This window comes from Oreochromis aureus, linkage group 10 (assembly GCF_013358895.1).
Source record: "Oreochromis aureus strain Israel breed Guangdong linkage group 10, ZZ_aureus, whole genome shotgun sequence".
NCBI classification, from domain to species: domain Eukaryota; kingdom Metazoa; phylum Chordata; class Actinopteri; order Cichliformes; family Cichlidae; genus Oreochromis; species Oreochromis aureus.
In genome coordinates, this window is record NC_052951.1 from 10,253,887 (window position 1) to 10,281,052 (window position 27,166).

The following is a 27,166-nucleotide window of genomic DNA, read 5'->3' on the forward strand; positions in this document are numbered from 1 at the left end:
TTTTGCACTGTTTTCAAACTTGCGACTGTATTTTTTTTTTTTTCTGAGCTTGAAAACGATCGTCTTTCTCATCTCCAGGCACCATGTGTCAGCAAGATCGGACAGTCATTTTTAACATGGTTAAGCGGCCTTCTCTGTTTAACTTAGTTCGCCATTCTTTTCTTGAATGAGCTTTAAGCCTGAGGCAAAGCAGCTGTCAGACTGCTCCTTCAAAGTGTGTGTATCGCCCACAGACACTTATACACATGCTAACACAGCTAGCATTTCACCTAGATCATCGCTAATTAGTGTGTCACCAGATTGTGCTCACTGCTTGGCCTCAATTTGGCAAATTCTCCCCCAAACACACTTAAAAAAAGCAGATAAATAAAAAGTAACAGCCCCTAGAGGCAATAGCGTTCTACTATAACACATTTCTAAAGTTCCGCTGCCAGTTGATGTCAAGATATCATTCTCTGTTTGATTGTTTATTGTGTTGTATTTGTAGATGGGTAAGATAAATGGATTTCCATGTGATCCACATGTGTTAAGCGGATAGAGAAACTGTTGTTAGCAACAGGAACATATTGATTTTTTGGTCCAGCGGTGACAGAGGGCCTGTTGTCTACCATCTCCTATCTGCTCCGACTGCCTGCTGCTTGATGATCCTCACCGCAGCTTTAATAACCCGCATCAATTCTTCATTAAGGCCCCTTTAATTGACTTCTCCTTGATCATTTGTCAACATTTTTTTTCATCTTAACCTGTGCTTTCGTATTATTTATCAGGATTAGTCCATGAAAAAAAATAAAGGTGTTTAATTTGCTGTGATTTGAGCACTGTATTGAGCTTGGCCTTTCTTTCCCTGTCAGGATTTGTCCAGAAAGCCTTATTGCCTTTTGAATTGGATGTTTGCAGTTATATCTTGGTTTGATTTCAATTACAATAAGTGTAAAGTGATATTTCCTTGAGGATATCCCTCTGACTTTTCTGGCTGCAGTGAGATGATGATGGGAGTGCAGTGGCAGATGGAGCGGCCATGGTATCTGATTGAGCTGCTGTTGGAGTCTGGAGAGCTTATGGTAAATGGAATAAATTGTAGGATGAAGTTCAAAGCCTCCATCAGCACTAACAATGCAGCAGTTCTCCGCAATTATGTGGTCGCTATAAAAATTAACACAGTGACAAGAACTTACAACCTAAAACATTTCTCTGACAGATTAACCTTTGTCTGGATCTTGCTTTCTAGACGAGATTTGTTACAGAGTGATTTAGTTAGAAATCATGGCAGACTTTCTATGAAAACATGTGCACAAAAACTTAGAGGAAATTACTTTACATGGCATTTATTTCCCATTTATGTGTATATGTTTCAGTCAATGACAGTGATGCTAAGGCATTATAGCAATTGACTGTAAACATTTTGTGCCTGCTGTAATGAACGCAAAAACAAAATGCTTTTTCAGAATTTGCTACAATGTCATTTTCTCTTAGGGTTCTGCTAGAGGAAATGCCATCTGATTATTAAAAATGAAGGGTTGATCCCCTTGGCAGCATGAGAATACTCAGGATTGGCATGGTTGCAAAGTTGTCATTTGGTGTGATCTGCTCCTTAATCATTGCCAAGTGCTTGCTCATGGGATGCCACCGTTGGGGTTTTTACCTTGCATCATTAAGAGAGATGGCTTTTTTTCTGTGAACCAATGCTATATAAATAGAAGTTGTAAAGTACAGCTGAATTGTCTTGGCCCAAATATTCATTTTAGCCAATAAGGCTCCCACTCCATCCAGAAGAGGGACACGTGTTTGCTGAAGTTTAGATTTTGATTTTAGAGTCAGTAAAGCAACCTTTGTTGTTTTGTTGCTAGCAAGCTAGCTATCCACAGCTGATTCAGAGCAACGGTCATCCTACAGGAAATACTTCCCAAAAGTGTTGCAACTATTGGTTGCCCAAATTCTTTTTGAAAGTGAATGTCTGTGGCTACAAGTGTCTTTTATGTGAAAATTTTCCTTACTGAGATGGCATTAAATATTGGGCCTGCTAGCTACATTAAGAACTTCCTAGCTTCGAAGCTTCTCAGATTGAGGCTTGTTTTTCCTTTTTTGCAGGCTTTATAATGATTTCAAGTTAGTTGTGTTAGACAGGGGTGGACACATGATTCATCTTACAACAGCTGCTAAGACCAACTTCATAGATGGTTTTATAGAACAAATCTGAAGAGATCTGTGGCTCATTCTTTCTTTCTGTCACTAACCGGAGTTGGAACATAGGCTAACTGGTAAATTGAAAGTATACCGATACTATTTTGGTATTTGACACATCTAAAAATATTATTCTGGTTATTGTTTATTACCATTGTAAATATTAATAAGTTTAAGAAGATGAAGAGAAAAAGAAGATTTTAGTGAATACATTAAATTAAAGTATTTCACCGTCAGTTGTTTTAAATAAAATAAAAACAGCCTAGGCATGACCCTTCTGTGTAGAGTTTGCATGTGAGTGTGTGGTTGACTGCCTCTCTGGGGTAACCCTGTGATGTAATGTCAACCTGTCCTGCCGCTCAGTTCAGCTGGGATAGACTGCGGCACCCAGAGGGCTCTAAACTGGATAAGCGGTTAAGAAAATGGATTGATAGTTGTGTCTCTAAGCAGATGAATCACATGTAATTGTAGATGACAAGAACTGCATAAAACTCACCTGTAAGGACCTTTAAAAATGGACTAACATCTTCAGTAATGGATTGTCAAATCAAATGAACATTTCTAATGGTGGCTTTTGAGAGAATTCCCAAAAGCCACCATTAGAAAAGAGAGAGCTGCAACTTCCAGGAAGAGCGAGAGCTGCAACTTCCAGGAAGTTGCAACTCTTTTTTTCCCTCATACCCTGAATTACCCTGTGCACCCTGGCAGGCTGTACACAGAGGAACTGGAGTGGATTTTGGGTAGCTTCAGCACTTCGTGTGAAAAAGGGATAGGGCTCTTTGGCCGAACCTACATATGCAGCCTGACAAGTCTAATCTTCTAGCCTCTCAATTCATCAACAAGACAACTTATTCTTCCCCGGTCAATTTAAGGTTAAAGTGAACATTAAGCAATCTAATCGTCTGGTTTAATCAGAAAAGAACAAGAAACATGGCGAGGCAGACAGCATGTATGAGTCACCTGCTTTCTTACATTACATCATGCCAATGCGTTCCCACTTAAACCCAGTTCCCAAGATATAAAGATATATCTTATATAAGAAATACTTTGTAATTACTTAAACAGTTTTGTGTATATCTTTTTCCCAGCTCAGTGAAAGTTTTCTTGGGTTACATGTGCAGGATCTTTAAGTGCACAGGCTTTAGCATTGTAGCTCGGGTTTAGTCGAGTTCTACTTCCTTTAACCCTTTAAAGCCAAACACAGAGCCAAGTCTGCTAGAGCTTATCTTTACATTATTACATGCTGTATTGCCATTTTTGGAGCATTTCAAGTTGCTATCCATCAATACAACCATTATATCCCAAATTTTAATAATATGTATGCATTAATAATAGAGATGGACCGATCCGATATTACGTATTGGTATCGGTCCGATACTGACGTAAATTACTGGATCGGATATCGGTGAGAAATTAAAAATGTAATCCGATACATTAAATATAAAAAAAAACACCTCACAAAACTTGCGACACGGCGTAACTCGGCTCATAACCGTAGCACCTTGGAGCTGTGTGCTCACGTGATAGAGCGGCTGTGTGTATTTGTAGCCTTGCTACCAAACCAGCATTTCATCTCCGAGGAAGTTATCCCAGAGAGAAGTAAAGGAAGTGTGTAAGTTCATCTCTGAATGTTTGTAAAGCGTTCCCATGTTAAGCTTAACAACCGATATATGGAGCGACTGCCTCTCTCTCTCTCTCCCCTCACCTTCCTGCAGCTACTTCAATCGTGAAACTGCTTAATGATCAGCTGATCGGCTTTTCTGTCGAGTCCATCTCTCTTCTTTGTTTTTGGCCCACTTTGCACCAGAAAGAGGAAACCAGCGGCGAACAACAGCAGCACCTTTAACCTTGATAAGCTGTTGTTAGAATTTATTTAATATTACTTTCTACACCAGGATCCTTTTCTACGTAGCTGACTGCTGGTAACTGTGCAGGGGCGGATCTAGCAAAGTTTAGCCAGGGGGCCGATAGGGCATTAACAGGAAAAGGGGCACAAAGACATACTTTTCTTTCTTATTCTCATTTAAAATGTCTAGCTTTTAATAAATAATTATCTGAATCTTACACCCAAAGTTTTAATCTGATGTAAAATGTATAGAAGTCCATTACTGTATATAGTAACTGTTAAGTCTAATATACCCTAGTAAGCTATAGTACTTTTTCCTTTGGGAAGATACCATCTGTGCAGTCTGCAATTCTGTTGAAGAAAGATGTTGAATCTATTTAATTATTCTTGAAAAATAATTTAATTCTGTGCATTTTTTTTCACCCTGCATCAAATTAAAGTTGATTACATCGATTAAGCATCATGAGGTGGAGGGTGGGGGTGGTTCCTATTTTTTTTTGTTGGGAGTTTGCAACCCTATTAGTTAGGTTGCTTAATATTTCTGCTAAGTACTCTTTAAAATACCAGAATAGGGAGGATGGAGTAGGTTTAAGTTTATTAGATTGATCAGTGTTGCTGAACTATAAAATATTTTGGGTGCAGTGTATTTTTTACATACAGGTATAACAGAATAGCTTTAGTGTTATTGTTTATTTAAACTTGAGTATGAACTTATACAAAATGCAGCAAGATATTAAAAAAACAGTTTTATTGATTAAAAAACACACTATATCGGATTCATATCCGTATCGGCAGATATCCAAATTTATGATATCGGTATCGGTATCGGACATAAAAAAGTGGTATCGTGCCATCTCTAATTAATAACACAACTTTGTGTAAGCTATCTAATATTGGTAGAACCAATATTAGATAGCTTATATTGGTAGAACCAAGTAAGTAATTAAATACTACAAATGTAGATTATTCAAGCCTAGATTACCACTTCAGTTCCCACAGCAGTTTCCCAAAATCTCCAAGAAAAGAGCTGGTATATGTAGCATGCTGCTACCTCGCAAAGATGCTGTTGAAGGGAATAAACAAAAGCCACACTTCTGCGAAAAAGGACTTCTCTTTCTCATCAAATAATGGTGCGTTTAAAAAAAAAAGACAACAGATTGCTGTATCTACATTTTGCTGGATGCAAGTGAAGACAACACAGAGCCACCAGAGGTTCATTTTCTCAGCACAGAGACAGTAGATGAGAGATAAGAAAGTTTAGTCAAAAACTCAGCACTCTGTTTCTGGCTTGCTAAGCTGCTTGTCATCCACAGATGTTGACTAGCAGAGCAGAGCAGCTTGACAGCTGAAGTAGTGCATGTAGTTTTAACAGTCAAAGTGGAAACAAAGCAATAAAAAATCCCAAGGCAAGCATTTTCCTCAAACACCACCATTCAGCGAAAGTTTTCACAAACCACTCGGACCATTTCGTTAAAACATACCCATAAAAGTGTCCCACTGGCAGGGAGGCATTACCTTCTCAAATAGCTTCAGCTGACAGGACTACCTATTATATAAAACAGAAGAGAAAACAGCTTACATCAGCCTGGTGATTTGTGTGTCAGTTTATCTCATTTTATGCGTGGAGATGCGCGCTCGATGCCGTTCCAGCTCACGGATGGTTGACACGAACAGATGTTAGATGTTAGGGTACTACCATTTCCAAGCCACATGTGAGACCAATTTGTACTTACTGTAGTCTCTTCTTGCATGCAACATCTGATGCCTCATTGGATTTTACACGTCTGTGTGCATATGTGTGCATATCATTGCTAGCACGTGCAGAGAGGCAAGATAGTATATAAAGAACAATCTGGCGGGCTGCTAACATTTGACCCACCTATGCAATCCTTCCCAGAAAGGACATACCTCTGTGTGCATCCTTGCTGGGCATACTAAGAGGTGCTCTGACCTTGGGCTTGTGCTATATGTTAAGTTACATTTACCGACAGAATACAAACACAGATGGCTGTTCAAAAATCAAGATGTGTACACAAATATAGAAAATGTAAGCAATGAGCAGTGACAGCATCTGTTGTGTAATCAGACCCTATTTAAAGTTGCAACCTTTACAAAGGCGTTCTTTATAGTGTGCATATATATTCATTTTTGTGTGAGCCTGTGTGTGTGTGTAGTACTTCAGTTTCTGTCTGCATTTTGTTTTATTCTCTTGGTCTCACTAACTTCAAATATTACTGATCATTTGTAGTTTGAGACCAGTTGTCAGGATTTCCTTTTTGTTTCTGTGTTTTCTGAAGCTTGTTGTGGTTGTTTGAAGCCATCTTTTTGCATCTGGAAAATCCATCTCCCTGCAGTTTTAAAGCAAATTAAATGGAAAACTCAACTGGGTTTGTACATCAAAGTCTGTTTTGAGGTCTTGGTGACTAGAACTACATATGTGCAAAAAAGCTTCTAAACCATTTGTAGTTTCACAGAAGTCTGACAGCTTGCCTCAACCGAGTCACTGTTAGTTGGAAATAAGACTACATATATGAAAATTTACATTGTGGCCTTTTGGAATTAGAAAGAGGTGAACTCATTGAACCTCAGAAGGCAGTTCCTCACCCCTGCTTCAGCATTGAGTTTACTTCACTTACTGCCAGCATTGCTCATCTAAGACCTCAGCCACACTGGACTAGAGACCAGTTGGCAACCTCCTGGCAACTTCTGGTTGCTAGGGAAAAATAAGTATTCCACAACCAGTTGGCGAGTAAAATAATTCACAAAAAGGGCTCTGCACCTAAGATCTCTTTGTCATTGTTCAGTCTCTGGCATATTTCTGCCTTCGCCTTTAATTTGCATGGAAATTGTTTGCAAGAACTTGCTAACTAACCACTGAGCTAGCTCCTAGCAAAATAAGAAAAGCAGTTATGACCACTGCAGTTATTAGCCAATAGTAATCTCTCTATCTAAAAAGAAAGGACAGATGTTTGCGAATATTTAAAAAGTTTTTTATCCATTATGAAGCTAGCTTTAGAAGTGGCGGACACGTCTCTAAGAGACAGGTAGAAGTGCGGTGTCAATCCTTTTCTTCTAAATAAGAAAAAAAAGGCTAAATAAAATGATACACTGTTCCTTTAAGTGTGCTTTGCTTAGTCAAAAATGCTAATACCAAAATGAGATGAGCAATTTGGGGAATGAACACGTCTCATCCATTTCTCAGAGTTATTCCACAACTTTAGTGGCTTCTCCAACCACGCAGTCTTACCCCCTCACAATGAGTCTTTGCAGCACAATTTAGAGTCATGTACTGTGTATAATTCACATTAATCTTTTTCTAAGTTGGATTTTCAGCTTGACTATGTCTGCACACCAACTTTTCCGATGAGGATTCAGGGTGTCCTTACAAATCGTACCTCCTCCATGAAATGCCGTAATAAGGCTTTAATCAAGTGGATATTTTTTCCACACAGCTTCTCCTTATTTTGTCATTATGTACATCACTAACTTTAAACATCCTATGATATTGCACCCTGTCTCCGTGCTATATTTAACTATCAATCCCTGTGCCTGCTGACTGGCAGTGGAGTGTGGATACTGTCGGGTTGTGGGCGGAGGGATGAGGTGGCGTTCAACCAACAGTTAGCACCACATAAAGCCTTTATCACACCTAAACGGCTCCGTCTCCCAAAGCCACAGTGAGATAAGCGCTGCCCATTCATCTGTAATGATCTGGAAGCACGAAGGAACTGAACTTGTGAGAAAAAGGCTAACTCTGACACATGGCTGAAAAGGGTGGAGGGCCGGTGGGGTTTGTTCATGCTTTAAAATCATGCATGAGCCTGTGCTTACTTTTTTACTATTTATTAGCTTATCATACAATTATTTGTTTCATATAGGTTTCAAAGTCCTGTGATTACTGGGAAGATGAAAACATAAAGTGCAGCAGCAATACACATTAGTCATTGAAAACGTTCCCTTTGGTATGAAATTTAAATGTTTTTGAAGCCACGTTGAATATTCTCAGATAAAACCCTGGCTTCACATGCTCATTATAAACTTCTGTTTTCAAAAACCCAAGGTTTGGACTTTCATAGCTTGTTAGAGTTCAAGTTTAAAATATCTCAAGTATTTCTGAAAGCATGTGAGGGCAGCAAAGGGCTGTAACTCTTGTGCAAAAATCCTAAAAATGATGTTACTTTCTCCCTTTGCGTTTGATTCTGTCTAACGGTCTCGTAGCTTAACGTTTACCAAACGAGTCAACGAGTCACCACCAAATACAGAATGAAGAATCTGAAAAGGCAACGCTAATTTATGTAACACAAATTCACAATGGTGAATGTCATTGCACTTTGTACTGTTATCAAAAGACTTTAGAATATGACAGACAAAAACCTAGCAGTTCCCAATGAGCAAGCACTTGGAAAAAGTGAGGAGAAAACTTCCTTTTAACATGATGAAAACCCTGAGAGAATTCTAAATACAGCCTAAATCCATTAGGGAGCCATCGCACAACATGTAGCAACTGCCAAGATAATTTTGAGACTATTCAGTGTCTATTCAGATGACACTCATGAGGTGCAGTCTACACACAGTATTCTTCCATCTTATTAGCAGAGCGATGAAAATGCAGCCTTAAAATATAAGGAAATGGTTTAAATAGATGTTAGCCAAATGTTTATTACATTTAAATAGGTGACTAACATGACAGTTTTGTTCAGTGCTTAATGATTTTCACCCTGACTAGAACTATTAAATGTTGAGCTAGCATGACAACATGTTATTTAAACACTTATTCTGAAAGAGAACATGAAGTGTATAGCCATGCTAGCTGCTAGCAGTGTGTTGAGCTAAGTTATGCTAATGTGTGGAAAATACATCCAAATATGATTACTGTGATGGTATAAACTGGCTAAATAACTGTGACTTAAATACAGATGACACACTGTATAATATCTGGTTTAAGTTCTGTGAGATAGTTAGCACAAGAGTGCATCCTTCTGTTCTGCTGTGTCTCTTGTGGCTTTATAAAACAGCCTGACCTGACAGAGCTTTTATTCACATGCCTTTACTCAAACCTGCAACCTGTCTGTGTCTTCCAGGTTTAATTGGTATCCCAGCTGCAGCTCTGGACCCTTCAGGAGCTCCAAAGAGGAAGACAGATGAGACCACAGAGTCTACTGGAGAATGCTGTCTGGCCCTCAACCTCACCATGGCGCTCTAGGAACACCGTTAACTTGCCCCCTTCCACCAATCCTCTTTTTGCCTTTGTCATCCCCCATATCCCACTGAGTTTGTGATCCCTCTCTGCTCCCAGCTGAAGTCCCTTTGATATGAGTACAAGAGCTTTTATTTTGGACATGTTGTTTTTTCCATTCAGCGCTGCCAGCCACCAGGGCTATGGCGGGAAGCGTCACTATTCTACTCAGCAGGTCGCCAATCACTGTCTGGTGTGGCTCTTGGGACTAGTGCTGCACCTGACGCTTTCCTCGTGTCAACGAGTTGACCTGAAACACCCCATAGTATCCACGAGTTACGGAAAGGTCCGTGGTATCAGGAAAGAGCTCAACAATGAAATCTTGGGCCCAGTGGAACAGTATTTAGGTGTGCCATATGCCACCGCACCTATTGGCGAGAGGCGCTTCCAGCCTCCTGAAGCCCCAGGTTCCTGGCAAGAGATTCGCAATGCCACTCATTTTGCGCCTGTGTGTCCCCAGAATGTGCACGGGGTGCTTCCTGAGATCATGTTACCAGTATGGTTCACAGACAACCTGGATGCTGCAGCCACCTATGTTCAGAACCAGAGTGAGGACTGCCTTTACCTCAACATTTATGTCCCCACTGAAGATGGTGAGTCCGTAATGTGAGGCATAGCTTGTATTACATGCAACTGGAAATTCTTGCATTGACTGTCTCTGTCGGCGAATTCTCGTTGATAATTTGCACCAGTTTGTGTCACAACTGTATCGCAGAGAAAGAACAGATTGTACTTTTCTTGTCATTTTCACATTTTATACTCAGTGTAAGTACTCCATGGAATAGTGTCAGTTTGATAAATTTATCTGGATCGTATTCAGAGGAAGATAAGCCAAAAGACATCAGGAGATTTCCAAAGAAGGTCTGTTTAAATTACTATTGATTGGGCCTAATTGTTTAGAAATGTTAATGCTGCAACAAAGTTATATGTTTTACTTTTATTGCTCATATGCACCATGGATGGATGTCATCAGATTTTTAAAAATGACAGCGAAAACATTTTAGCTGCTTATTATACTATTTTTAGCAGCACTGTGTTATGATATCCTTTAGCTTGACTGATGCTCATTTGTTTCCAGCCATTTTCTTAACATAGGGTCACAGCTGTCATGGGGTGAGAGGAGGGTATCACCCTGGAGTGTTCGCCAGTCCATCACATGGCTAACGCAGGGAGACAGATTCATATCTTCACCACTTAAACTAAATGCATGTGTTTGGAGTGTGGGAGGAAACCCATTATGCACAGGGAGACCACACAGACTCTGCAGTCTAAAAACTTTTATGAAAACTTCATGTTTGGTTTTTTTTTCCTGAGTTTTTGTTGACGTGTAATCACGCTATTTTTAAAACTGAAATTACTGTCGTCTCAAAGGCCAAATCACTTAAAGGTAAGAAAGAAAAGAAGTAACATAATCACACCGCTTTAGTTGACTATTTCATGGTCAGTAAATATATTGATCGAGTTGGTCAATAAGTAAGGAGAACAACCAGACAGATTTTCTTAGTTGCCCTCCTTCCGGTTTGTATTTGGCCTTCCTTGTTCTTTCACCTCCATTTAGTTTTGAACAAATTTGTAAGTGTAAAGCAATGTTGCTAAGAGAATTAAACCAAAGAAACCCCTGTAGCCACAGAACTGTCCTTCACACTATGACTTTATACCATTCAGGTGTTTTCAGAGGAAGGTAACTCTCTCCCCCACCAACTCTTCACCAGCAATTATGACTAGGACAGTACTGTCAATACTGTTAGCACTGCTTTTTCAATAATGAATTCCTACTTAATGTCTTAAAAAAAAACATCGACACTATCAAAGTCACACCCAGTGTGGTTGCAACATAACATAACGTGACATCACATCAAATGACACTGTTGCAACCATTTCCACAGTGGTTGATACCGTGTGGAGTGAACTTGCAGTCTTGTTAGCTTTCAAATGGTTATTTCAAAGACAAGGACCAGGTCCACCACATCTCAACCTGTGTTAAGATGGTGATAAAACATCAGTAAGACAGAGTCAGTCTGCTCTTACTTTGCGAATCAGTCAGTTAGCATGCCAGAACTTAATGAATTTGAATCAAAACTTCAGAAATACACGAATAGTGACATAATTGCTGCAGGATAGCGATTTAACGGCAAAATGACCTTGCATTTTATAGATTTACACAACACAGATCGAGCCGCGTGCGCTGTTGCAAAGAGACACGTCACGAATGAGTTGCGCTCATCGGCGCAGAGTATCTCAGAATGACTGCAACGTGTTCTCAACCTGTCTGCGTTTATATATTAGATGGCAGTTATTTGCAAACCTTTAACAACATGCCTGAGAGCGACTGCAGACAGTCTCAGTCTAACCACAAATATCGAAAGTGGTCACCCAGAGGTTGAGGGTTTTGCATACTCAACATTTGAGTCACTGTGACTGTTTGGATCTTATTGCCGAATGCGAAAAAATTTAACACAATCATTGATTTTTGCTAGTTCCATATTTTTACTCTAGCATGACTGAGCTTTTAGCTCATCTCCCATTTGCTGTCTATCACTTTATAGGTTGCTCCAGTTAAGAGTTTACATATAAAGACAATATGATTGACTTATAATTGTCAAAAATATGCCTGTATAGTACTGAGCTCTGAGACTGACATTCACACTGTCTCATGCAGTAATAGGAACTCTCTCCTCAAAGTTGCGCTGCCAATATGGTGATTTTTTTATTAGGTTATTAAAATATATAACAAATGCAATACATTGCCAAGCATAACCTTGTTTACTCCTCATGGGCTACCTGGGTGTAGTTCTTGCGTTAATGATCCAGCGTAGAGCGTTTGTGAAAGCAGATGGGCAGGTAAGAGAACACAGGATCAAAGTCTGACTTCGGAGGCAAAGCATATGCTGCTGATGATAGTGAGCAAGGCTAATGATAAAATGTTAAAAAGCCTATGATTAATGGGTTCACCTGAGAGTTACCTGAGAGTATTCAAGCAAAACACATGTTTATGCATTACAGCTGCTGCAAATATATGAAGTCTAGCCCTAGGATTAGTCTAGAGTGATGTAAAACATTCTTCTGTTTCAACAATGAAGCTGGAATTAAAACTTATATATTATTGATGAGTGCTCCATGCCCCCCCAGAAAAGATGGTAATGTTAATTTCAAGTGGAAAACATGAGCATTAGCGTAGTAGAAAGCGATGACAGAGATTGTCAAGTGATTTAAATTCCTCTTAACACGACGGAAAGTGTGCATATCAGGACAGAATTAGTGCTCATAGCTGTGGAATATGTGAGCTATATACATGTATTTACAGAAATGATTTAGACTTTTCGGTGTTATTCCCATGGGGAAAGGTGTGCAAATGAGTGAGACAGATTTTACATGTAGCCCTGTCTGCTTGTCAGAATCTGTCACTTATTGTCACGGGTCACCACTTACACAAGGCCAATGCCTTCCCCAAGGATATGTTTTGCCTTGTGTGTGTGAGAGAGAGAAATAGAGACGGGAGGAGAGTGATATGCCCCAGGAATCAGATACATTTTTCACATATTACCGCTGTCACAATCTCTCAAATTGCTTACATGATGTTAAACTGGTGTTTTTATCAGATGGAGCAGAGTTTTTAAGTGCTTCACTATGACATTTAAAGTTTTATTATAATCTGAGATCAAATTTTTGGGATCACTCAATCAAAAACTTTAAAACAAAAAGATCAAACACAGAAACGTTTTCCTTTAGACATTTAAAATTGGTCAACCTCGGTAAAATTAATTGTTGTCATGTTTCCAAGACAGTGCATGTCCATTTCATTAGTGATCCCATGGGGCCTCCACTGGATTTACATTTATAGTTTAGAATAGGATTTCTGGAACAATAGGATTCATTGCCATTAGATTTGGATGAAGATGAATTGCACTTTTGATTTTTTTGCTATTATTTGGCCCCGTTTTTTGGTTCCCGTGATAAAATTATAGACATTAACACCATCAGCTGTCATTTTTATACTACTTGTAAATACAACAGAGGGACATCGCGCTCAAAGAACTGAAAGTCTTTTCACAAAAGACTAAAATAATTCCATTCCATTGTTTAAAAAAAGCCTAACAAAAGGTTATTTGTGGTCAAAATTAGCAAAGAAATGTCAGAATTATCAGATGTGACTAGTGATTATATACATGCAATATTATATCCTGGTAACCACAGAAATTAAAGTTAAATTTGATTGTGTTTTTTCCCTAAATAACTGCCCAAATAAGAGCCCAGAGGTGTTTTAAAGTGGCTGCTAAGTTTTAAGATTTACTGGTGGAAGCACATTGGCCTCACTGATCATCTGTGCCTGTAGACTCTTAGTGATGTTTCCAGCCAGACTGAGCTTTTTATCTACAGGAGTAGGTTTGTTTTCTAAAGTGATGGTCAAGCATGTATAAAGGTTGGCTGCTGGGGCTGTATTGTGCTGTGTTTGGCAACGAGGAGTTGCATTCCCACGCACAGCGGATGTAGGTGGGCCAAAATGAATTGGCAGCACAAATTCATAAAGAGCTTTTAGAGTTCAATGTTATGTAGTATCCTCTAGTCATGCACCTTCTGACTGGGATTTTTATTTCATACCCAGAAATACTCTTTCTGACCATGTTCTTCATGTGATTGGTTGGACACGAAGAAGCTTTCTTTTCTCTCTGCATCCGTTCACCCGTCCTGCTCTCTCTCCTCCCTAAAACCATCCCCTACCCCTTCTCCTCTCTGCTCTCCTCACTCCTCCATCTTTATGCAGATGGCGGTAGAAGGGGTCACTGTTCTGAATGCAAATGAGCTCAGTGCCCTTCCCCAACAGGCCACTATGTAGCCTGCTACTTCTTCAACTTTGTAGTACCATGTAAATAGCACAAATGTTTTCCCCGATTGAACAGTGAGATTTGTACTCTCACTTTATCTCTCTTTTGCTCTCTACCACCTTCTCTAGTGTTCCACCCTAACTCTTAGCATTTGGTCAGGCTGTCAGGCAAGAGCACTGTCTCATCGCATTTCCTATTTCCCCAAGACACTCCCCAGCCAAAAGCCTGAGATTCTTCATTTTTATTACCGCTAGAGCAGGCATTTACCGTGCTCTTTATTAAAAACCATATTTCAGGAGGCAGGACAGTGGAGGCAAGAATGGAGCTGGAGGCTGGGGCCACAGTAGAAGAGATAGAGCGCAAAAGGATAGGACTGCATGTGCTAGAAGCTGCAGGAAGTGGGGGTGTTGAGCTGAAGCTGTGTCTGACACCTTGTCAAGCAGACAGGCCACCACAGACATGACATACTGCAGCTTCATCCCGATTACTGCACTGAGGAAATGGAGAGGGACGGGAGACAGCTTGCGTACTGGCCACTAGCTCACTGAACCGAACAGAAACGCTGTCGACTGAGAGATGGAGCTGCATTAGGTCAAACAGTACTGGGACAACCCAAGCTAAATGTTCCTGCATAGGCCGTAGCATTTCACTGACCAGTGGCCCATTACATCATGTGGCACTCAGCCTACCGGCAGGCTTCTCTACTGATGGGAAGCAGATGGGATGGATGTTTTTGACCCAAAAAGCGTATGTTTTTCCCTTTGGCTAGGTCCTACTTTTTGTCTTGTGTAATCCATTGTAGTATTTCTTCAAACCCTAGTCAAGTCGGGCAAGACCTAGATACTGCCATGAGCATTTATTTTAATGCAAATTCAGTATATTAAACACACAAGCGCAGCCACTGTAGCATTTAGCGGTGATGGAAAATAGCCATAAAAAAAACCACTACCAATACTAAATTGATTTATCCAGTGACTTAGATAGTTCATTGATGTTTCTCATAGAGCCACTGTTAGATTTGTAGTGTATAACAAATGTCTCGACATCTCTTTGATGGATTGTTGTGAAGTTAGGTTCAGACTTGAGTCATTTTGGTGACTCGTTTTTTTATTCAAGTAATTTGGTTTATGAATAAACACCTGCAAAACCAGTGGCATTCCCATCAACCTCATCTGCACTGTGCTTTGTGGTTAGGCTTGTCAGTGCTAGCATGTTGACATGTAGCTTAAACCAATTTATCCAACTAGGATGATTTTGGGCTGGTGCAGATGAAAGATCTCTGGATGATTTTCCGTTTTGGCTCCACAACAGTAGTCCATCATCCAGCTGTTATCCAGCTGTCCTTTGCAAGTAGCAAAGGATTTATAGATGCACATCATACCCCGGGATTCAGGAGTTATTATCAGTCATACAGTCTCCTGGCATCAAACTTGATATCTTACACAGAACCATCAGAGTGTGGCTCTCAATGAACTCTCACTGACATTTCAGACATCTCGGGATGTCTGAAATGTCAGTCTTTGGGGGCCGTTACAGAACTGCTAGCATGGCTGTAGCCTTCACACTGAGCTTTGGCTAGCTGTGCTAGGATTTTAAACAGATTATTTGATAGTGAAAATAATACTAAAGAAGAAAAGATTCTTCAGTGTTTTTTTGTTTTTTAACAAACTTACTGTGGATATCTTTGGACAATATCTGCTTCATGGCAAAGTGTGGCTGTGCTGCTCATCTTCACATAAAGTTTAAGTCTTATTAGGCATGAGGACTTTGAACTGAAATCCGAGTAGTCCATCCATTAAGCGGCAAGGTGTGGTTTTAGAGTGGTGATAAGTAGTGAGGAAGTACCGACAAGACAGGGTAGTAATGTGCCCTTCTATCCATTACTGGTCTGCTTACCTGCCTGCTCTGTAGTCCAGGACCTATGACTATACCATCTCCCGCTATGGCACTAAGTGCTCTCTGGATCAGACGCCTGATGATGGTGTTCACAGGATGCAGCAAATCCATTCAGCATTGATCCTGTCCCATTTAAATGGAAGATAAACATTTTATACCAGGAAACCATATTCATACAGATAGAGATGTGAAAATGCTGCATTATAATGGTGGAGTGCTGGGTGTTTCCTTTGTCAATAGACGAGAAGTACTGTGAAAGGTATATATGCCATAACTTTACAAGAAGGTTTTCAGCAAAAGGGTAGAAACAGGCATGTCAGCAGCACAGAAGCAGAGTGATAACCCTCTTGGCAATCCAGTATAGAGCAAATTTTAAAGACTGCAACAATATTTCATTGGAAAGAGGGAAATTTGCTGCTGGGTGTGTACAAGGACGACAGCACGAGTTGATAAGGAAACTGTTAACATTCCTTGCGTGCCGTGTGATTTAAATGTGTGTGGGACTGCAGGTGTTTTAGTGTATTTTGTGACTTTCTTGCAAACGGGCAGGCGGCAGCTGTAGACGACACAAAATGCAGCATTAAGTGTTTGCTGATGAAAAAGCTCCACTGACAGAAGCCAAGAAAAAAAAAAACAAATTAATGGGATCCTTATCAGTTAAGACTTACAGAGGTTGACACGCCAGGGCGTTGGCTGGTCACGGTGATAAATGCTCGTTATTGGCTCTCCCCTATAGTGCATTTAACCGGTGTCACCATTAAAGCTTAATGCAGAGCTCCTCTTTGACCTTGATGAGGCCAATCCTGTCACAAACCCATGCAGGTGGCATAACCGTCAAAAAAACCCCAACTTCCTCTTGGCAAATTAGGTAGGCAAGACTTTGAAGTCATGTTTTAGGTTTAGGCTGGTGTTTCTAATATATATTCAGTCACATTTATACAGGAGTGAAGGTGTGCACCTTATGTTTCGAGTCCTGAGCTGGAGCAGGACACGCAGTATCTTGGCATTCCTTTGCTTTTTCTGACCCAAAAGAGTGATGGCTTGATTCTGTTTATTGATTTTTCTTTACAAAGCAGCAGTGTGTCAAGACTGATTGGGAGAAGGGTTGAGGAGAAGTGGCCTCTGGGGTCATTTACGAGGCAGTCCGTGACTAGATCCTAAGCAGATGAAACAGATGAGTTTGGGGGTTATCTTTTTAAAGGAAACAGTGTGTAATCCTTGTACGCAGCCACTGAAATGAAACCGAGAAACAGCATATTTTTTTTCCTCTCTTTTAATCCTTTTCTTGGTTTTTTTTCTGTTTTGTTTTTTTGTGGCAGTGCAACCTTTTTGAATTTTGTCTTTTGTCTTTTTTCTGAAACCTCAGGTCCGCTCACAAAAAAACACGATGAGTCTTCAATGAACAGACCCAGGGATGAAGGTATTTTAATTGCATGTTTTTTTCCCCTCATGCTCTATTTTTCAAACTCCATGGGGGGTTGTGGTGTTTTCATCTGTGTTAATAACCATCTGAGCGTCATCACCCTATGTGCACATTACATTGTCCTGTGTTAACTGCTTTTATTAGCACACAAATCTGTCACTCCTTCTCACAGGCACGCATTTTGGTCGTATAAAAGCCACATACAAAGTAGTTGTTTTTTATTCCGCCCTTGTCACAAATGCTGCGTTTTGCGTGCTTGCACGGGGAGCTAATTAACTTTCCTTGCTTGGTTGCTGTGTGGTTGATTAACCACACTCTGATGTTCTGGCTATCCAGCGTGACGCATCACTGAAAATCGATATTCAGTCCTTCTTCACCTGCGCTTTTATTCTTGGACTAAAGTTCTCGTGAATTGCTCGGCTAAATTATCGTCCTTCATAATGTTATTGGGCTCTACCCAATCCTTCATTTTTAAAATGGGAAAAAGTGAAGGACTTCTGCATATTTCTGCCACTGTAGTATATTTTCAAGATCACTGCAGACAAGGGGAGATGCTCGCACTACACTTTACTGGTGCACCAAAATCTGTGCAGACAATTAGCGCGTGTGTTTCTGTACACGTGCCCAGGCTTACTGTATATTGCATAGTATTATGCACACATACAGTGCTCCACATTTCCATTTGTGCATGTGTGTGTGCGTGCGTGTCTACTTGAGCACAGCGCATGTGCAACTCAACACACGAGCGCATGTGCTCCAGTTTGCGCCTCAGTGTGTGTTTGTTTTGTATTTCAGGCTCTGTGCTATTTCGGTATTGAATTCTCCCTTCCTTGCATTTCTAATTGCTGTGGTTTAAAAAGAGACAGATGTAGCTAATCCAATTGTGTGGTTTCTTAACGGTGAAAACAGAAGGAAGGATCCATGCAGGATTGTAAAGGAGAGGAGCAGAATGATTGAATAGAGATGAAAGAAAAGAAAAAAGCTGAACACCGCGAGAGCACTGGCGAGGGCAACGGTGGGGGAGAGGAGGGGGAAAAAACAGTCATAATGAAGACAAGTGCATTATGAAATGACATTTATAGAGCTTTGAAAGTGAGAGAGATGTGGAGAAGGAGAGAGTGAGAGGGTGGATGAGTAGGAGACTGGTAGAGCTTGACATTTATGCCGACACCTGATGGATCCTGACAGGATCAGGAGTTCTAGGGCACGGCTGAATTCCTCGCTTAATTGTTTAGGTATGGATTGGACACAGTTTCTTAAACATTGTTGTAAAACAGTAGTATTAGCGTTTTGTTGCTGGAAAGTTTTTTCTGTGAAAGTGTAGAGTCCTGGCTGTGGGTCCGGGTGCGAAAATTGTCCAAGTGCTGAGGCAGGCTGAAAACTTTTACACCCAAATCAATGAAGATTTCCATAAGGGAATGAATGAGAGCAGACCGGAGGAATGGAAAAGTGGAAAGTGGGCAGTATCTGTTGGAAACAGTAAGACATTAATGTGAGAATAGCTGTGCAGGACAAAGGTGGATATTGAGTAGGACAGTATCGGGTTAGGTGGAAATAAGAGGAGCGAATAATGTGCCAGTGTTATGGGGGGATGAAGGGAAGACAGCCAGCTCCTTATTGGCCTTATAGGCTCAAATTTGGACTGAGTGGATCACCCTCCATCATCTCATCATTTTTGCATTTGTGTTGAGCTCCTTTCAATTGTTCCGACATGTCCTTCTCTTAAACACATTCAAATATTCCAGCTTTTTAAAACTGAAATATTATGTGACAAAATAACTAGAGAATGCATAGCTTATGCAAATGCACACTTTTAATTGTGACTATGCATGCACGTATGATCATTTATTCAAAATTAATGATTTTTTTTTCATTTTTATTTTTATTTTTTAAATATTAGCTTTATTAGGATAGTGAATATTTTCTCGCCTTTGTTGTTATTAGAAAAACAAGATAAGATCGGCAAAAATGGTTATACAGTCATGTGAAAAATAAGATTTTCACAGGACTTCCACCTTTGGCAGCAACAACTTGACCTAATCATTTTCTGTATGACTTTATCAGTTTGTGACATCATTGTGGAGGAATTTTGGGCCCTTCTTCTATACATAGTTGCTTCACTTTATTGAGACCTTAAGGTTGTCACAGCATTTCAGCTGGGTTGAGGTCTTAGCCATTGATTCTTTTCTTTTTTCAGCCCTTCTGTTGTAGATTTGCTGCTGTGCTTGGAATCATTGTCCTGTTGCTTGACACAATTGTGTTCAAGCTTTAGCTCTCAAACAGGTGGCCTCAAATTTGACTAGAATACTATTCTGCAATACTAGCATGCAGAGGAGTTCATTGTTTAACACAATGTCTGCAAGGTGCCCAGGTCCTGAGGCTGCAGAACAAGCCCAAATCATTATCCCTCCCCCACCATGCTTGACAGTTGGTATGAGCTGTTATGTGGTGCATTATGGTCACTCGCTACTTTGGTCTCATCTATCTAAAGGAAAGTTGTTCCAGAAGTCTTGTAGTTTGTTTAGATGCAACTTCACAAACCTAAGCCACGCTGTCATCTTCTTTTTACAGTTCCTTTTAGAGTGGAGGTTTTCTCCTGGCAACCCAACAAGATATATTTGAGTCTATTTCTAATTATACTCTCATAAACGTTAACATTTAACATGTTAACTGAGGCCTATAGAGTCTGAGATGTAGCTCTTGTTTTTTTTTGGTTTTTTTTGTTGTTGTTGTTGCTGTTTTAGTCCTCACACTGTGCTCACTCAATTAATCAAGTGCATTTGATTAGCAGTACCAGCTATAGTACTTTGCCTTTTAATTCCTATGAAAGCAGTAAGGGTACATACTTGCGCATTAGTGTGTATTGTTATGAATTTTGTAGCTCCAGTTATCATGCTAGCAATATTCATTTATTATGGTTTAATATTGCAACCTGCCCACATATATCTATTTTGTGGTTTAAATACCGCTGCAGTATTTTGAGTTACCAAGCCCCATAACTATCCCTAAGCCTTTTTTCTATTAAAAAAAGATGTAATATTAAAGATGTAATCTGTGACACAAGTAGAAAGAAAAGAATCTGTCCTTACACAACCCCAAAAATGTAATTTGATGTTATCTTATCTTATCTTAGTTGCTATATCTAAAGAGATATGTCAACATGCTTTATGTACAGGGAGAAAAGTAAAACTTTAATAGGGGTTAATGATAGATGTTGAATAGCAGTTTAACACAGAGACACAATTTAGTGTCTGTTGAGGCTAAAAACTGCATTGTGTGTAGTAAAAAAAGAGCTGAGCTTACTGGACCTCAGCAATTTTCACCTCTGCTCGAGGCTACATTAGGCTACATTAGCTGGTGCCACGATTACATTGGCTGACACCACTGACAGAAGTTACCGTGTGTGCACAAGATGCACAGGCACATGTCTGCTAATCAGAATCAGCGATAATGTAAGAGACAACTAAAATAGTAGAATTTCAATCGTCAAAACTAAAGCACAGATTTCTTAGATGGGTTGTATCCCGTTGCATATTTGCCATAAAAATTACAAAAAAAGGCACCAATATCAAAATATATCAACAAAAGATACAGTTTAGTGACTTATTGACAGAGGTGAGGCTTAAGACACACAACAGTCAACTACAGGTCCCTATGTTAGCACACCTGTCAATCCATGGACTCTAACCTAAAGCCTTACTAGTGAAACTAGAGTGAGTTATGAAAATGTACACTCACCTTAGAGCTATGAATTCACCTCCATTCAGGCAAAATATATTTTTCCTACAAGGCTATAAATCTAATTCTTTGTGCTGTTCATTTTACTGTGACAGTCTAAGGGGACTAAATCACTTTTGGAGCTTGCCTCAAGTGGCCATGTGAAAAACTGCAGTTTTTGGCATTTCTGGGTTGGTTTAATTTTTCAGAACCCAGGTGGTTGATCCCACTGTGGGTCTGAAAGTCATATATGAGAGCTGTAAAAACTTAACACTGCTAAATGGGACTTTAAAAATGTAGATAAATCCCATTGCATGTATTCTCTGCTTGAGATACGGAGTGTGGCTGTGAGCGCTGCTCATGACGCCGGCTGAAACGTCACTCCTTTCTACTGTCCTGGTGATGCCAAGATAATTGAACTTGTTTACGTATCTTCTGGGAAATCAGCCAAGGTTCTGAATACACCGGAGAAGAGAGGGGAAAAGGAGCAGCACATCAGAGTGTGCGACTCAAAGTTTTTTTTTAAATTTTAAACCAGCCTGCCTGTGTCGTACGTGCTATCTGTAAAACATGCCTGCATGTTTGAAGCCATACGTGCCGCTTTACCACATCCACATGTCTGCATGTATGTATGTGTGTGTGCATGCACGACTGTGAGTGACGCACCCAAGTGCATGTGTAACCTGAGATTCAGGTGGTGATGCAGGCGGGTGTGCAAATACGTGAGTGGAATTTGTTACCACGGCAACAGGCATTCAGTGAGTCGGTGCGATGGAATGGCTGGTGCAGTTCTATTAGCGAGAAGCAGTTTCCATAGCGACTCAACATCGCAGCTGCCTATGCAAGAGTTTGTGTGTGTATGTGTGCTTGTGTGTGTCTGTATGAATACGGTGTGAATCCTGTGTGAATGTTCATTAACGCACCTCACTGTGTATGACTTGCTTTGTAACGTTTCATATTTTTTTCCATCTATGCTATCATATCTTATTTATTTATTTATTCTTCTTGGTGTGAAGCTCTCATGCATTTCTCTACCCCCGTCAGTTCTCTCATGCTGCCCTATTTTCATCTCCTTCCTCTGTCTCTTTCCTGCCCCCCCCCCCTCCCTCCTTTATCTCTCTTTCTCTCCTCTTATCTCCCCGTCTCCTCCATCTCTGAGTGCTGAAGCTCATCAGGGTAAACAGATGCTGTGGCTGTTATTTATGTTTCCACTTGGTCTGGCTTTCATACAAATTATCTACAGGCCCTGCACAGTGCAGACGCTCAGCCTAACTGGGCTGCGCTGGCAGCTCCCTCAGCCTCATCCACACTCAGACACTCAGGCCGTACCACAGACGAGGAAGGGGGTGGTGGCGAGGCACAGAGGCTGACAGAGTGAACCATAGCAACACACTGATGGACACAAAGACACCAATAACAGTGAGGGCATCAGAACTGCCTGCACCATTTGCTCCAAACATGGAGGGGAATAACAGTTTGGGAAAGTACCATCAGGGCTCAGGACAGGGGAAACAAACATCACAGAATAAAACATAGAAGATGAACCCAGACACAAGTGTTTTGTGCTTTGTATTTTCACCTTCTTTTTTCATCAATCACAGGATGCCTGAGGTTAAAACAGTTTGCATGTGGATGTTTGTTTGTTTTTACTTAAATACCTAGTACTACAACAACCACAACAGATAAATCCTTTGTTATCAGTGGATTTGTACTTTACTTTTACAAGGCAGAGGTAAAAGAAGTGTTCTTTGTTCACTCTGAACTAATAACAAGGACAAGGACACCTCTTCCTCCCCTTACCCCCAACCAGTCATGGCAGATGGCTGCCCCTCCCTCAGCTTGGTTCTGCTGAAGGTCTCTTCCTGTTAAAAGGGAGTTTTTCCTTCCCACTGTCACCAACTGCTTGTTAATAAGTGGTTTTATGATTGCTGCGGTTTACGCTCCATTATTGTAAGATCTTTACTTTACAATATAAAGAGCCTTGAGGTGACTAAATTAAATAGTCATCGATAAATAAAATTTAATTGAACTTAATTATCCTTGTTACTTGTTTTTAGGTTAGATTTGTTTCTTATGTACAGACAATTTGATTCTTCCGTTTAGTGACTGATTTTGGAGATGCTATTTCAGGAGAAATTTTCAAACCATAGCCAGGGATTAATGGAGCTTAATTTCAAGTCTTTAACATTTGTTAGTGGATCAACTCTAAACTAACAAACACCTGCATTGATCTGTGCTATGCAGATATTCGGGATCGCCGTAAGAAGCCTGTGATGCTCTTCATCCATGGAGGCTCCTACATGGAGGGCTCAGGGAACATGTTTGATGGTAGTGTCCTTGCTGCCTATGGAAATGTCATCGTGGTCACTATGAACTATCGGCTTGGCGTGCTCGGTAAGTTTGATGCATCAGATATTTGATGTAACCCTTTATACATTTACAACCTTTGTTTTGATCTGCCTCATTTCAGCTAGACCAGGCCTTGTGTGCCATGTTAAACTGTATTTAAAAATGGCAGCATTCACATGCATGAAAGATAACATTCTGAAATTCTTCATACTTTACTGTGTAAATGTCTTGAGTTACACCCCATTTTTTTTTAAATATTTTGCTTCCTATGAGCCAAAATTTACTGTAATCTGTGAAAGTAGTCATAACAAGTAGTTCTCCAGGCTTTCTGACAGTCTTTTCTTTACTTTTTCACTCATTTTTAGTTCAGCTATTGTATTTGACCATTTTCAGAGGGGTTTTCTTTGTTAAGCAACTCAACACTGACCTATGAATGAAAATCAGAACTCTTTCTATTGTAGCCTTGTGTGTGCTAAAGAAGTTATTTCATTGTCTCCTTTACCTGCAGACACTTAGTTTCCATTTTTTTAAGATAAGATAAGATGACCTTTATTAGTCCCACAGGCAAAAGTGCAAAGTTATGTAGCAGAAATTAGAAAACACTGGAATGCAATAAAATACAATACAATAAAATAAAATACTATATACAATAGAATAAAATAGAAATATAAATACTATATACAACTGAGTAGGAAAATACAAAAAAAAAATCAGAACTCCTGTTACTGTACTCCTGTGTGCTCTAAAGAAGTCCTCACATGGTCTGAGTTAATATCACAAGGTGTGTGAATTTCTATTAATGCCAGTAATGTCATACGCTGTAAAGATGCCATTTGAGTTTTCTTTCTTTTAGCAGTGTTGACATGCCACAGTAGAAAAGACATGTCAGGGAAAATGATGGCAGCATGTGTGAAAAAGAGGGAGGTATAAATATAAATACTATCTCAAAGGAGCTACAGTGTCCCATAAAAAGTAAAATAGCACACTTCTTCCTCTGTCTTTATAATTTATTCTGTTTTTTTCCATATTTTCTTCTAAAGACACACAAATATAAAAAATATGAAAAACATAAAAAGAGAAAAAACAGACATGTGGCTAAAATCCAAACACGAGAACACATAATTACAAAAAGTATAATTAAAAGTGTAAGTATGTTTTATTCTTAATTAACTGATGAAGAAAACCTATTTTGAGCACAAATTAAAAAACAAAAACAAAGCTGTTATTGTCCCTTTAACTTTTTTTCCCGCTTAATAGAAACCATTAGCCTTACCTTATTAAAAAAGTGCAGGCAAATAAGTACACAGGGCAAAAAACTTCAGTCATACAAGTCATGTTTGAGTAAGTTCTGCAGCTTTTAAGATTCTCTGAGCCATCTGCTCTTGTGTAGGAGGTACTCATTAATCTACGGCCATTTTTAAGAGCACCTCTTAAGATTAGGAAGGTTCATAAGATTAAAGTGATGTTTTGACTTGAATAGCAACTTAATGCTCTGTTTATGCGCGACTATGCCCTCACCACAAATTGAAACGTGTATTCAAATTTTAGACCACGGAACTAATTCATAAAACTGCAGTTTACAAATTAATACATTTATTAGTTGAATTGAGTTGTGGTGTAGTGTGGTGTAGAGGGCTTTCCCATGTTTGGGGTTGTAGAGGAAAGGGGATTCTGGAGGGTTTTTTATCCAGAAGGAACCAGGCTCAGGAAACAATCTAATAAAGTTTAATAGCATGTCCTAACTCAGAGACGTGACTTAAGTGTTCTGCGTTACTACTTCAAATGCCAGTGTCTTTAAGGTTTAACCTGGATCATCCTGACAGGTACATGAGCAGCAGTATTTTTGTGTGTCCTCCCTCTTGTGCCTCACTGGTACTGCTAAATCTAGGAACTTTAACCAACTCAAGCTTTAAAGCCTAATTTCATCTATTGTGGATGATGGAATTAGCAATGCAGTGCCTACACTATGGAAACTGTGTCTGAAAAAATGTCGGAGATATTTTTCGACAGATTACAGCTTAAAAGAACTGCATGCAAACATATCCACAGTTTCTGATGAAGTATCAGCTCATGTAGCAGAACAATAAGATATCTAATCTAATCTTATAGACTATCCTAAGCAAAGTGTATCACTGATCTTTCATCCCTAAACGGTCGTATTGTGTTTCCACAAGTCTTGAAACGTTCTGGCTAATCTTGTTATCATTTTGGCTACTGTTGCTCACGTTTCACCAGCGACTCTATGTCTTCCTGCAGCAGGCACTTTGTATTAAAACACAAACAGGTGTATTTTCTCACATCCTGGCTTTTCCTTTTTAGAGTAATTCATTAATTTTTATATTAACATGCCTTTCTGTAAAGACGACAGCCAGGATCACACTCTCTGTACTTCAAAAGACACAAACAACAACTTAGCGCCTTTGGTGTAACATTCAGCAACAGAAAACAGAACTGCGTCTGTTGCTGTCATTGTATTTTTGTATCAAGGGGTATTCTGTTTGTTCATTTTTATAGAGCTCATGAGCCAGTGAGTGTGGGCTGAGCTGTGTGCATGTGTACGCCTAGCCCTTTTTGCTGCTGGATATCAGCGGAGTCAAGTATTTACATTTGGCGTCATCTTTTGGAGGTGTTTGCACACAGGCTCCCTGTGTCATTCATTGCGGCTGCCAGGTTGGGTAATCAGATCTTGTTTATTGCATCACGCCTGTTTCAACATATCAGGATAATGATAAACAGAGAAATGGGAGTAGTTTAGGATGGAGTCCAAGAGTTTCTGCAAGTATTAGCAGAGGGTAACGTGAGCCACACTGTTATTGACAATGCCAGCGGAGAGGCAGAGGGACAAGGACAAACTGAGAGTTAGCGAAATGAGGGCCCGGACCTGCTGCTTTATCCGGCTCAGTTTCACCTTTCCGCGTGTTCTTCCTCGCAGCTGCCCGACAAATCACGATCATTAAAAAGCCGAGCCAAAAGACTGAGTTCACAATTTGGAACTGATATTGTTGCATAAAATTACAAGCTATTCCAAATGCTCTTCATTGGCATCCTCGTTTCCTTTCCTTACACTCACTTCGACCTTGGCTCCGGACCGTGAAGGTAGTTGATTTACATTGACATTGTTGCTGTGATCAACATTAGAGATGTGTGAAGTGCACTCATGCGTTGTACAGAACCTCCACACATAATCATTAAAGTACATGCAAGATGCACATAGAGAGAGGTGGAGATAGATCCTGCTGAGTGATTATGACGCAGTGTCCTCGATTCCTTTAACGTTGTTGAAAATTTTGGTATGTGGGCGAATGTGTGCTCTCTCACTCTGACTCTCAGATATGCTTTAAATGGGTTACTGTACTAAGGCGATAATCCTTGTGTGTATGTGTGTGTGTGTCTTTTTGCATGTTTTGTGTGGCACAAGCATGTATGCATTTTTGTCTGTGTGCACACCAAGTCCTTCTTTTGCATGTGATAGAGTGTGTGTAGGCAATTGGTTGCGTGCCATGCGTAAAATATATATATGAATAATGCACCATCCATCTGCAATTTTAATAGCACTCCTCACTGACACGGTGCATTTGAGTCACAGTGAGAAACACAGGCATTTGGTATTTTAATAGTTTTACATTCTTATCTTAAGTATTATCCCGTACTTACACTCACAGGAGCTTACACATGCCAACCTCATTTCATACAAT

The 27,166-nt window shown here is 39.9% G+C and overlaps 1 protein-coding gene across 7 annotated transcripts in view; it reads left to right on the forward strand.

Annotated features, from left to right (window-relative positions):
• Window positions 1–27,166, forward strand: part of LOC116329136 (neuroligin-2-like) — a 146,307-nt gene that overhangs the window by 96,474 nt on the left and 22,667 nt on the right. For 6 of the 7 annotated variants that reach the window (XM_039618583.1, XM_039618582.1, XM_039618584.1 and 3 more), the window contains 3 exons: window positions 9,109–9,856; window positions 17,349–17,402; window positions 23,367–23,516. In XM_039618583.1, the coding sequence (XP_039474517.1) occupies window positions 9,340–9,856; window positions 17,349–17,402; window positions 23,367–23,516 (721 nt within the window). In that variant the 5' untranslated portion in view covers window positions 9,109–9,339. The remainder of the gene's footprint in view (window positions 1–9,108; window positions 9,857–17,348; window positions 17,403–23,366; window positions 23,517–27,166) is intronic. The other variant, XM_039618587.1, reaches the window with a different exon arrangement.